This window comes from Arachis ipaensis, chromosome B06 (genome assembly GCF_000816755.2).
Source record: "Arachis ipaensis cultivar K30076 chromosome B06, Araip1.1, whole genome shotgun sequence".
Lineage (NCBI taxonomy): Eukaryota > Viridiplantae > Streptophyta > Magnoliopsida > Fabales > Fabaceae > Arachis > Arachis ipaensis.
Window position 1 is genome coordinate 125,985,075 of NC_029790.2, and position 12,405 is coordinate 125,997,479.

At 37.4% G+C, this 12,405-nt stretch overlaps 1 protein-coding gene across 1 annotated transcript; it reads left to right on the plus strand.

Annotated features, from left to right (window-relative positions):
• Window positions 1,719–4,839, plus strand: LOC107605269 (myosin IB heavy chain). The gene is made up of 4 exons (XM_016307092.2): window positions 1,719–2,097; window positions 2,184–2,502; window positions 4,316–4,374; window positions 4,464–4,839. The coding sequence occupies exons 1-4, from the start codon at window positions 1,899–1,901 to the stop codon at window positions 4,493–4,495; spliced, it is 609 nt and encodes a 202-aa protein (XP_016162578.1). The 5' UTR covers window positions 1,719–1,898; the 3' UTR covers window positions 4,496–4,839.

A 12,405-nucleotide genomic window follows, 5' to 3' on the forward strand; every position in this document is an offset into this window, starting at 1 on the left:
AAATTTATTATGTATATTTAATTTTTGAGTATTTATCTATTTTGGTCCTCAAAGAATTTTGGGTCAGATACTTTAGTCCTCAACTAAAATTAATTACTCAATTGGTTCCTAACAATTAATTCCTACTGTAACGGAAGATAAAATAGTCCCTAACAAGTCTAATAGGGGACAAAATGATCCCTGACTCCTTTGTTTGAAAACGACATTATTCCCTCCCAATTTTCATCATATCTCGCATAACCCTAACATTCATAATCTCCTTCTTCACCTTGACAGACTTTTTTTTCCATCTTTTCCTTCCTCCTCTTCAGCTCCAAAATTAAGTCATGGTGTATCTGCCACGCATGTCGCGCCTACCTCAACATATCAAGAACCACACACTTCCTAAATCTCTGTGACTGGTACACCCACCTCTTTCGTATTTCACCCACCAGAAGCATCCATCTCCACTTGTCCTCGATAACAACATCACCTCTAACTCCGATAACGTCCACCATATCCTCAAGACTAAGTTTCACAACTACTCTAAAGGCACGCATTTCTCCATTTTCTGGCAAGCAATATAGATTGTTGGATATTAGGACATAATGGGAAGATTCTCTTTTAACATCATATGCAAATTCTCATTTGGAATGGACTCTGAGTGATTCATTCCTTCTTTTCCCGAGTCCAAGTTGGCATACAGCTTCGACCTCGCATCCAAGTTATCAGTACAATAAGCAATGTCATCGTTGCCGCACATATGAATACTGAAGCGATTATTGAACATTGGTTCAGAGAAGAAGTTGAAAGAAGCGATCGAAGTGGTGGACAATGTGGTCATGGAGATGATATGGTATAGAAAGAGGGAGATGGCGACGATAACGACAAGTCTTAACAAATCAGACTTGCTGTCTAGATTCATGGGATCCATCGAAAGTGACAAATACTTGAGAGACATAGTTACGTATGAATTGGTTGAGAACAAGTTGAAAATTTTTCTTCTTCTGAATATTGAAGTTACAGAGTGTGCATGGTGTAACTTGAAGTTACAGTACTAGACTATTAGTGTTATGCGAGATATGTAAATTGGGAGAAAACAGTATCGTTTCCAAACAAAGGAGGCCAGAGACTATTTTGTCCCCTGTTAGAGTTGTCAGGGACTATTTTGTTTTTCGTTAGAGTTAACGGAATAAAAAACCTAAATGATTGACGGAATTAATTATTAAAAATCAATCAAATAATTAATTTTAGTTAAAAACTAAAATATCTGATTCGAAATTTTTAAAGACCAAAATAAATAAATACTTTTAATTTTTTTTAATTTACAAATTACAAATCAAATCCAACTCAATCCGCTCAAAATTGGGTCAAGTAAAAAAGGAATAAAATTTGGCTAATTCTATGGTATTTATGAGTTTTTATTTAAACTTTGCTTAACTTATTTTTTGTAGTAGGTTTTAATTTTTTAAAAATTATTTATTCTTATATCTTTTAAATTAAATAATAACTTGTAACCCTTTTAAATAAATAAGCACCACTTTTTAAACACCATAGCATTCACCTTTTTTTTTATAAGCATTGGCTTGTCTTTTGTGAAAATGGAGAAAGGTTGGGTTGGGTGTTTATTACTTTATTCAGATAAAATAACTTGTAACTCCTTTTAATATAATAAATAGACATAATCTTTTAGACACAATAGCATTCACCATAAAATTTCCCGCAAACACCCCTAGTACTATGGCCTGAGACAGTCGTGTGGAGAGTGGAGACTTGAGACTTGAGTCAAATTATTTCTGGCTGGATACGGAATTGGCAAGAAACAAAGTAGATGGGGTCCACATGAAGCATCATTCACATGTGAAGCATCATTCACATGTGAAGCATCCCCAAACCCCAACAATTCGCTCTGAGTTCCGATGTCCAACGCCGACGAAGACAACGGCGAAGCTGAGGGAAGGCTCCGAATGAGACCTTCAAACAGCAATATCTCCGACGACCAAGAACCATTCATGGGAATCAAGGTCCGACGCAAGGCCTCTCTTTTCAGAGAATACCTCGGTGACTATATCGACGTCCCTTCTCACCCTTTTCTCCTCAAGATTCTGCAGAAACAAGGTCAAACAAAAAGGAAATTTATGAAAATTCCTAACAGCAAAAAAAAATTGAATTATTCATTCTTATTGATTGATGCATGGTTGCAGGGGACAAGAGAGTTCTGTTTGCGGATAAAGTGTTGAGGGTAACTGGTTCAGGGAAGATGAAACGGTGCGTTTTGATGATTACTGATTTGGCAATTTACGTTGTTGACCCTGAGATCGATGCCCTTAAACGACGGGTAGCGCTTGCGGCGGTTGAGAAGATTTGTCTGAGTGAGCTGAGTGATAATTTTTTTGCAATTATTATTCCTACGGAGTACGATTTGCTCATGGCCAGCACTCGAAAGACTGAGATTGTTACTGTCATGGTTGAGGCTTCTAAGAATGCATCTGATTTTGAGCTTGAGGTTGCTTTTTCCAATAGGTAACTTGAGATTCATTCATCAATATGAATTTGATCTCACTCTTTGCTGCTTATACATTTCTTTTTAGCAATATTCAAAATTTTTTATAGCTATTTATTTTCAAGATTTTTGGCACACTAGAGGAAAATGTAGGAAAAGGGAGAGAGTTATTAGACGTTGAACGAAATTGGAATATTTTTTTAAGAAATTGGTTAAGTTCAATTTCATGGTTTAATTTCATGCTAAATTCTAGACCCAAAAAAAAAAAAGAATGGCAATTAAGGGTGAAAAATGAAAATAGTTGATTAGCACATGAAATAGGGTCTAAATTTAGAGGTCAAGTATATATTTAGGACTAATGTCGAAGAGTTGTGCCGCAGAGAAAATTGAAACTGCCCGCAGATTTCACCTGCAATTCTTAGTTTAAACTTTAAAATAGTACACTTTCTTCTCAATTCTCATTCCATAATGTTTGACCAAACCACTTTTAATTTCATTTGTGTGGTTACTTGGATGAAACAGTACTCTCTACTATAAATGTTAATTTGATTTTAGTAGTCCTGTGTCCTATACCTACCTCAGTTTGTCATAAATTTCTCATGTTCAGTTTGTTTTATCATTATTAGGATAGTGTGATGCCTTACATAATGTGGATAAAAAATAAAAAAATAGAAAAGATGAAGTAGAAGTAATGGTTACCAAGTTTGAAGCCTATTTGAAGCTTAACTGAGAATGAGAGGACCAAAATTAAAGTGTTTTAAAATTTGGTTTTCTTTTTGAGATTGATCGAATTTTAATGTCTTGAAAGGTTTAGATTTTACACTGGACACTATCCAGTTTGCCACAGGAGAGGATCCCTTCCCTTATTTGAAGGGGGCTAAGGGTGTGAATGAGTTAGACATTCATTTGGGAATGGACTTGGAGAGTGGCGGCTGCTTGGTACTTGAGCTGCTTAATGCTTAACATAGGGAGAAAAGGTAGTCTAGTAATTGAGGAATTGATTAGTTTCAGTCATTTGGGAGAGTTGAGGAGATCTCAAACTATCCCTTATCCTTGTAGAGAATTTAGGTTTCTTTAATCTTTACTACAATTGCAAAGAATTCTCAGCAATGCAATATTCTTTTTTGTGTTTCTCGTGTTGGTTCTCTTTTACCTCCTATGCAATATTCTCAGCAATGCAACGGTTCCATCAACTTTCAAAAACTCCCAATCACGCAATTACTGAATTACAAGACTGCCTACTCTCTTATAGCTGTGTATGCCCAACTACTGCCTAACTGATACATGTAACTAAGCGTATCATTCCTGAAAGAACACTTCCTTGGTGCAGCACTGGCAAAGGTGGAAGTTGTTGAGACCGGCCATAGTTTGCAGAATGAAGTTTTTTCAAATTTTTCCCTCATCTCATGGAGCTAGAGAGCTAGGTCATGACTCATGCATTCATGTATATAAAATCTATGGGCTTTTAGATAAATCATAACATACTGGTCAAACACTGGAATTCTTTACAATGCAGGTTACTCTAAAGTTGCATACATGCACCCACACTTATAAGGGTAAATAGTGAATCCTCTTATTTTCAATGGTGGTGTTACAATACTCTTTAATGCCTCGGTTAGGTACTGTTGTGCATTGTGAGTGAGTTCTCTTCTGTCTGAGATTATTTTTTTCTCATCTCTGAACTCTTCCTTCTCCAACTCAGTTCTTGTTCATCTCTGAATTTCTGTAAAACTCTGTAATCATTCTTCATCATATCCATGACCATTTACTGCTCGCAAATCAGTCACATTACATAAACTTGGCATGTCTCAAATAAGATAAAGTTATTTGTAGGTTCGAGTATAATGCAGCATCAGATTTGGTGAAGGAAATTCAATTTGAGCAAGTTCAAGGTACAGTACGAATAAAAATCTTACCAATTTTGTTATTCAATGGTTCATAATACCGTGTCTCATTTTCTCAGATTCTTTCTCATTTTCAGGGGGTGTCAAAACAAGAATTTTGAGGAAGTGAACTGAGGTTCGTATTTCCACTTTGCGGTCTGTAATATAGATGTACGATTGAGTGTTGTGCCATTAGATTTTTGTGTCAAGGTTGAGATCCACCTTAATTTTGATGTGTAAAAGAATATAATGAGTGAAAGGTATATGTGATCTGAGTTTTCAACTTGAAACCATATTCTGTGTGGTATCCGTTGTGTTTATTTTTGTAGCTAATATGATATGATGATTTATTGTGGAACTTACTTTCCATTTGATGAGCTAGTGGTTTTCCCATATGTGAAAAACCTCTGTTCCTAGGCATAAAGCTTGATGGAGAGATTCACTCATAAAGTAGAATAATATTGCTTTATGATACAAGATGTTCACATTTTGTTTCAAGTTAAATAATATTACCTATGTCACATTGTCAATGATTTATAACCATACTTCGTCGTAAAGTATAAATATGCCACTTCACCATATACCCTTTAGAGCAACTCCAACGCATGAGTGCCAATACCACTTTTTCTACAGAGAGAGTTCCTAACCGTTGGAGGGAAGTGGAGAAGGTCCCACACGGTTTTCAAGAGGAACGAGTTTCTTTGAATGGGGACTTGGAATGACCAATAATAACTTGCCAAATGACAAGTTATTATTTATATATATTATGTATTATTGTTATATATGAATTTTTTTAATATTAATATTTTAATAATAAATTATTTTTAAATTTATAAATTTAAATAATATTATTGAAAAAAATAATTACATTAATTTTAAGTATTTTAATTAATTAATTAAATGGGACTATAATAGGGACTAAAATTAGTTCTTTCTAATAGAGAAGAGAGAGATGTTTTGAGTTTCTAGCGCAAAAGCTGATGTGGAGTTACTTTTTATGACAGGTGGGTCATAAATAGGAACTGAGATGAGTTCCCTACTAGAGATGGTCTTAGCCTATTTTAAAGTGTAGGTTCGAAGAAATATTCCCTTTTAAAAGTTTTATGAACTGTACCAGCAATCTTTGAAGTTATATTGGATGCTTAGCTGTAGGTGAAGGTGCAATGACTATGGTTGTTTCAACTTTCTAGGGTAAGGTTTTTGTAGAGGAAAGAAAGTGCTGCAATGGAGACGTGTATGGTGTAGTCATATTTTAATTAATTTTGAGCTCATAATCAATTATGTAATTCCAACTCCTAAAAGATCAAACATCACAAAAATATATTGGATGGAAAAATCTCCTATAAATCAGTAATGCGCTCTTGATTTCTATGTATAGTTACTCTAAGATATAAAAATATGCGAGATTTTTTTCTTAATTTTTGCTTCTATTTTTTAATATTTTTATTTTCAAGACTTTTGATCTGTACCCTAATAACTCGGACACACGACGATATACCTTGGAACTTATTTTTGAATAGTCGACCCAATCTCATCAAGTAATTGTTGAAGGAGACCTTCACGGTATGCGCGAATCTCGACCACTAATCATACATACTGATAATAAATATGAACTAATCAGAACTACAAAACACAACATAAAGACGATACAAGAGAACGACAAAAACTCAGTCTTGATTAGATATTTCATGAATTAGTACTAATTTGAGTATCAGAATCCTTTTTGCAGGTCTTACGCCCGGGTCAAGGTTCTGAGGAATATATATCACGGTAGCCCAGGAGATTAAAGGGCAAGATAGCATCTTCCGGTGTTGACAAGCTATACCTCGGAGCACAGTTCCTAGTCGGAACATTTGGCGTTCACCGTGGAGCCCGACTTTAAAAGTAACCCCACATTTTGTTGTTTTTTCCTTTTCACCGCAGGGTTCCAGATCATGACAGACAATTCTTTAGCTCTACCACCACCTCCAACTAATGCTGAATTTTTAGCCATGAACGTTGCCCTACAAGCAGAGGTTCAAAAGATGGCCGACCTCTTGGCAGCTAAGCCAAATAACGACAAGGAGAACAAGGAGCGCAAGAATGTTAACGATAGAAACCCTAATGAAGAACACCACTCTGAATCAAACATGAAGATAGGAGGGACATCTCTCAAGACAGGAAAATGGAGAACAAATCCTTTTTCTGAAGAAATAATGAGTTTTCAAATGCCGAAGAACTTCAACTTTCCAACAACATTGAAACCTTATGAAGGGATTGATGACCCCAACATACACGTCACTAAGTTTGAATCTATGATTTTTTTAAATGGTGCCTCTAACCCTATCTTATGTCAATCTTTTTCCATCTTTTTGGACAGAGCTGCTTTATTTTGATTTTCAAATTTGTCTATAGGCTCAATTTCAGGCTTCGAAGAGTTTGTCGATTTATTTTTGAACAACTTTGCGGCATCGAAAATCTATGTACGAGACTCAGATTACCTTAGCACAATTAAGCAAGGGCAACATGAGAGCTTGAAAGATTATATGACGAGATTTGCAAAGGCTGCAATGGAAATTCCCGATCTTAATCCCGAAGTCCATTTACACGCTTTGAAAAGCGAGTTTCATCCTGGAAAGTTTCAAGAGGCGATAGCGATAACAAAACCGCTGGCCGAATTCAAGGATAAGGCAACAGGTCAAATCGAGGAACCATGAGAAGCCAGGAGAGCAGAAAAACCACTACCCTTCAGGGACGATGATAAATAAAGTAAAATAAGCCATATTCGAGACAGCAAAAAACCATTCAAGTTGACACCGAAGTTCGACTCCTACACACAGTTCAACGCAAAAAGGGAGGATATAATAATGGAGATCTTACATGCTAAAATCATCAAACCTCCTAGCAAGGCAGAAATCTACCAGGACCAAAAGTATGTTGATAGAAGCAAACACTGCACATGTCACCAAAAATTCTGACACACAACCAACGAACGTGTGGTAGCAAAGGACCTCTTAGCATGACTGCCGCAAAAAGAATTGTTGGACAAATATGTCAATAGCCGAATCCAAAGAGATACAACAAGCCTACCAACAACGGACGAACAACCGAACCTAACCTCAGCTTCAAAGGACAATGTGAGATGGTCCACCCCAAGTCAACCTCCCACGACAAGAAAGGTCATTAACTATATCTCAGGGGGTTGTGTGCAGACGAATCACTAGTTTGGCTAGAAAGAAAAGTTACAGGACAATGCTAACTCTAGCAGGGGAGGGGTCAACGTCACAAGAACCAATATGTCCCGTTCCGCATATCACCTTCAATGCATTAGACTTTCAATCTTGGAGTCCAAACATGGATGACCCTGTGGTAATATCTGTAACCATAAGGGAGGCAACAGTTTGGAAAGTCCTTATAGACCCCGGAAGCAGTGCCGATGTATTATTCTTATCAACTTTCCATAAGATGCAATTAAATAGGAAAGCATTGCAGCCTTCATCCAGAGAGGTGGTCGGTTTCTCTGGAGAGAGAGTTCCAGTAACAGGTTATGTTTGGTTAAGAACAAAACTTTAGGAGAATACCCCTATCCGAAAACCTTAGATATTCAATATCTAGTGGTTGATTAAGTTAGCCCTTATAACATCATATTAGGGCTACCATCACTAAACTCTTTCGGCGCTATTGTCTCTACAATTTACTTGTGTGTTAAGTTCCATACGTAAGATGATATAATTGCAACTATGCATTCGGATCATAAGGAAGCAAGGCAATGTTACAATGTAGGGCTACAGCCCTATCACTAGCGTCAGATCCTATTCAACGAGTCAACTCGGTTTACAATGCCGATGATATACCAACCCTAACCGAGCTTGAATGCTTGATCCTCAGCATGACAGAGATAGTCAACCAATGCCAATGGACGACCTCCGCCAGGTAAGCCTAACTAACAATGAATCACAGTATACTAACATTGGATATGCTTTGACTGCAGGAAAAATGCAAAAGGCCATCACACTACTCCGAGAAAATGCAGATTTATTTGCATGGACATCTGCGGATATGCCCGGGATCGACCCAAACGTCATGTGCCACAAACTCCCTTTGGATCCGAGAGCTCGCCCAGTACGACAAAAGAAACGTAACCTCTGAAGTGAAAGAAAAGAAGTGGTAGCCAAAGAAACTCAAAAATTATTAAGTGCAGGTTTTATACGGAAAATGCAATTTACGTCATAGTTGGAAAATGTGGTAATGGTGAAGAAGAATTCATAAAAATGACGCATGTGTGTAGATTTTACAGATTTGAATAAAACTTGCCCAAATAACTCACACCCGTTGCCATGCATTGATAAACTAGTGGACAACACCTCAGGTTTTTAAAGTTTTAACTTTTATGGATGCCTATTCAGGCTATAATCAGATACTAATGCACCCCACAGATCAAGACAAAACTATATTTATAACTGATCACGGTAATTTTTGTTACAAAGTAATGCCTTCCGGCCTTAAGAATGAGGTGCAACATACCAGAAGTTTATGGATAAAGTCTTTCAAAGTAAAATTGGCAGAAATATGGAGGTGTACGTCGATGACATGGTCGTCAAATCAGAATCTGAAGAGGCACATCAATCCGACCTCCTAGAAATCTTCCAGCAACTAAGAAAATACAACATGAGGTTAAACCCCGAAAAATGTGCATTTGGGGTTCAGGGATGCAAATTCCTCAGTTTTATGTTAACCCAACGAGGCATCGAGGCAAATCCCGATAAGTGAGCTGTATTACAAATGAAATCATCGACAACAATAAAAGAAGTCCAACAGCTAGCAAGACGGCTAGTGGCTATATCACGATTCTTACCTACAACAACAGGAAAGTCTTATCACTTTAATATTCTACGGAAGGTTAAGGATTTCATATGGACGGACGCCTACGAATGAGCATTTGCGGATTTTAAGAACATCCTTGCTTCACCACCTATACTACACAAGCCGAGCATGGTAAACCATTTTATTTATACCTTTCGATTTCTGCTTATGAAATTAGCTATATGCTTGTAACAGAAACAGGTACCGAACAACACCCAGTATACTTCGTCAGCATAATGCAGAAGCTCGATACCCAACTATCAAGAAGCTGGCATTACATCAGATACTCACATGGTCCGACCTTGTAGGACGACTAATCAAATGGTTGGTGGAGCTCTCAGAGTATGATATTTCATACTAGCCGAGAGGATCACTTAAGTCCCAAATTCTGGCAGATTTTATAGATGAGTTCACCACAACGGATGAAACTTTTTCTGTTTGGGAAATGCACATAGATAGGGCTTCAAACGAGGAGGGTTGTGGAGCAGGTGTCATCCTCAAAGACAAATTAGGGGTTTTCATCGAACAATCAATTAATTTTTTATTCCAAGCAAGCAATAACCAATCCGAATACGAAGTTCTATTAGCCAGATTGTGACTCGCTAGAAAAAACAATATTTGGCATCTTAAAGTCTATTGTGATTCGCTACTGGTCGCCCAGCGAGTAAACGGCAATTTTCAGGTAAGGAATCCTCTTTTAGAACAATAATTGAACAAAGCAAAACATTTGATACAACACTTTCAAAATTTTGAAATCATACATGTCTCTAGAGAAGAAAATAGTAGAGCAGATATCCTATCCAAGCTAGCCACCTCTAGAAAGCCAGATATAGCACCAGAGTTATCACATCTAACCCTCGGGGAACCGAGTATATATAGCATGCATGTTTTGAGTTTGTCACAGAAAGAAGATTGGAGAACACCATATGTAGATTACTTAAAAACTAGAAAAATACCAATATCAGAAGAAAGCCCGAGGCTATTCCGAAAGAGAGCAAGCTACTTTACCCTCATTGGAGATGACCTATATAAAAAAGGCTTCACTAGGCCACTATTGAAATGTCTCGGAGCTGAGAAGCATAACATAACAGTGTCAGAAGTTCACGAAGGGATCTGTGGGACACACATAGGAGGATGAAGCTTAGCTGTGAAGCTTTTAAGAGCAAGATACTAGTGGCCCTCTCTCAAGAAGGATTGTATGGAAAAATTCCGACGAGGCGTGACAAACCCTAATTTGACGGTTTATCTTGTATTGAATTTAGGGGATTTTATCACCTTTAACCCACATTTATTCAATAAAATAGCATGGTTTTGTATATTCTCCTTTAATTGTGCTTAAGAGTGAAAACATGCTTTTTAGGACTCAAAATATCTAAATTTAATTCATCTTGATTCTATTAGATGCCTTGATATGTTTGTTAAGTGATTTAAGGTTTAGGAGGCAAATGATTGGATCAAGGGAATGAAGAAAGAAAGCATGAAAAGTTGGAGAACTCATGAAGAAATGGAAGAACCGGAAAGCTGTCAAGCCGACCTCTTCGCACTTAATCGACCATAACTTGAGCTACAGAGGTCCAAATGATGCGGTTCCAGTTGGGTTGGAAAGCTAATATCCGGGGCTTCGAAACGATATAAGATTTGCCATAGTTGCTACACGTATGGTGGCGCGCACGCGCAAAGTACGCGCACGCGCCGTTGTTGCCACCTGGTTCACTTAAAGCAAAACGTGGCCAGCGATTTTAGAAGCCTTGTAGGCTAGTCTTTCCTTGGGAGTTGGCTAGGACTTGTGGCTCAAGTCAATTCATCCACTTGACTTTTCTTTAATTAGTAAGGGTTAACTAAGTGGTAGCAATGAACAATTCTCATCACAATTGAGAAGGATAACTAGGATAGGACTTCTAGTTCTCACATCTTGCCAAGAGCCTTTTATAGTTGTTAGCTTATTTTCATTGCCATTTACTTTTCATGCTTCTTATCCAAAACCCCAAAATAACTCATAACCAATAACAAGACACTTTATTGTAATTCCTAGGGAGAACGACCCGAGGTTTGAATACTTCGGTTTATAAATTTTAGGGGTTTGTTTTAGTGACAAACAACTTTTTGTATGAAAGGATTAGTGATTGGTTTAGAAACTATACTTGCAACGAGAATTCATTTGTGAAATTCTAAACCATCAAAAATGTTCCTCTTGGCCTAGGTAGAGTAATTAGTGACACTTGAGTTATCTAATTCCTTTGTTGATTGGTAATTGGAGAGATTGCTAATTAGTTTGGAGTGCACTAAAGCTAGTCTTTCCTTGGGAGTTGGCTAGGACTTGTGGCTCAAGTCAATTCATCCACTTGACTTTCCTTTAATTAGTAAGGGTTAACTAAGTGGTAGCAATGAACAATTCTCATCACAATTGAGAAGGATAACTAGGATAGGACTTCTAGTTCTCACATCTTGCCAAGAGCCTTTTATAGTTGTTAGCTTATTTTCATTGCCATTTACTTTTCATGCTTCTTATCCAAAACCCCAAAATAACATCAAGAATTGAGTTCCCTTGGTGATGAAGATCATGCATCCAACCATCTTGGTGGTGAATCCTTTGAATTTGAAGAACCTTCTCCCAATGAGATAGAAAGCAATGTGGAGGTAGATTTCTCTCAACCTCCCATTTATGATTTGAGTGATGAGGAAGAGTTAGATGAAATTGATGAACAAAAGATTGGAAGTGAAGAAACTTATGAAGAGGTGGAGATTAATAAGGAAGAACACAAGGGAGTAAAGCTTGCTAGCACGTTGGAGATACCTCTCCCCAAGCCACCACCATCCATTCTTTCATTCAAGTGGGTAAATTCCTTATACTTAAGCTTTATTATTCCCCTTGAATATGGTTTGCTTGAGACGGATGGTCAACTTAGACATATTTGTGGCTTTAAAAGCAAAAAGGAAATGGCTAGTGGTTGGAAACATTATTCTAGGCTCATTATGGTTGCATGTTCAAAGCGTAATTGCACGGTTTGGTATAGAGCTAGATTGTTTGGGTCTAGGAGAATGTTTAGTCACTTTGTTGAGAATTCACCCCGCTCACCACCCACATGGATTAATGATAATCAACTTGGAGATGGGTGTGAAGACAAAATATGGGATCCGGGAACACATGAGGATCAACATTGGGAGCCCATGGTTTGTGAAGAACTCCATCAAGGCTTG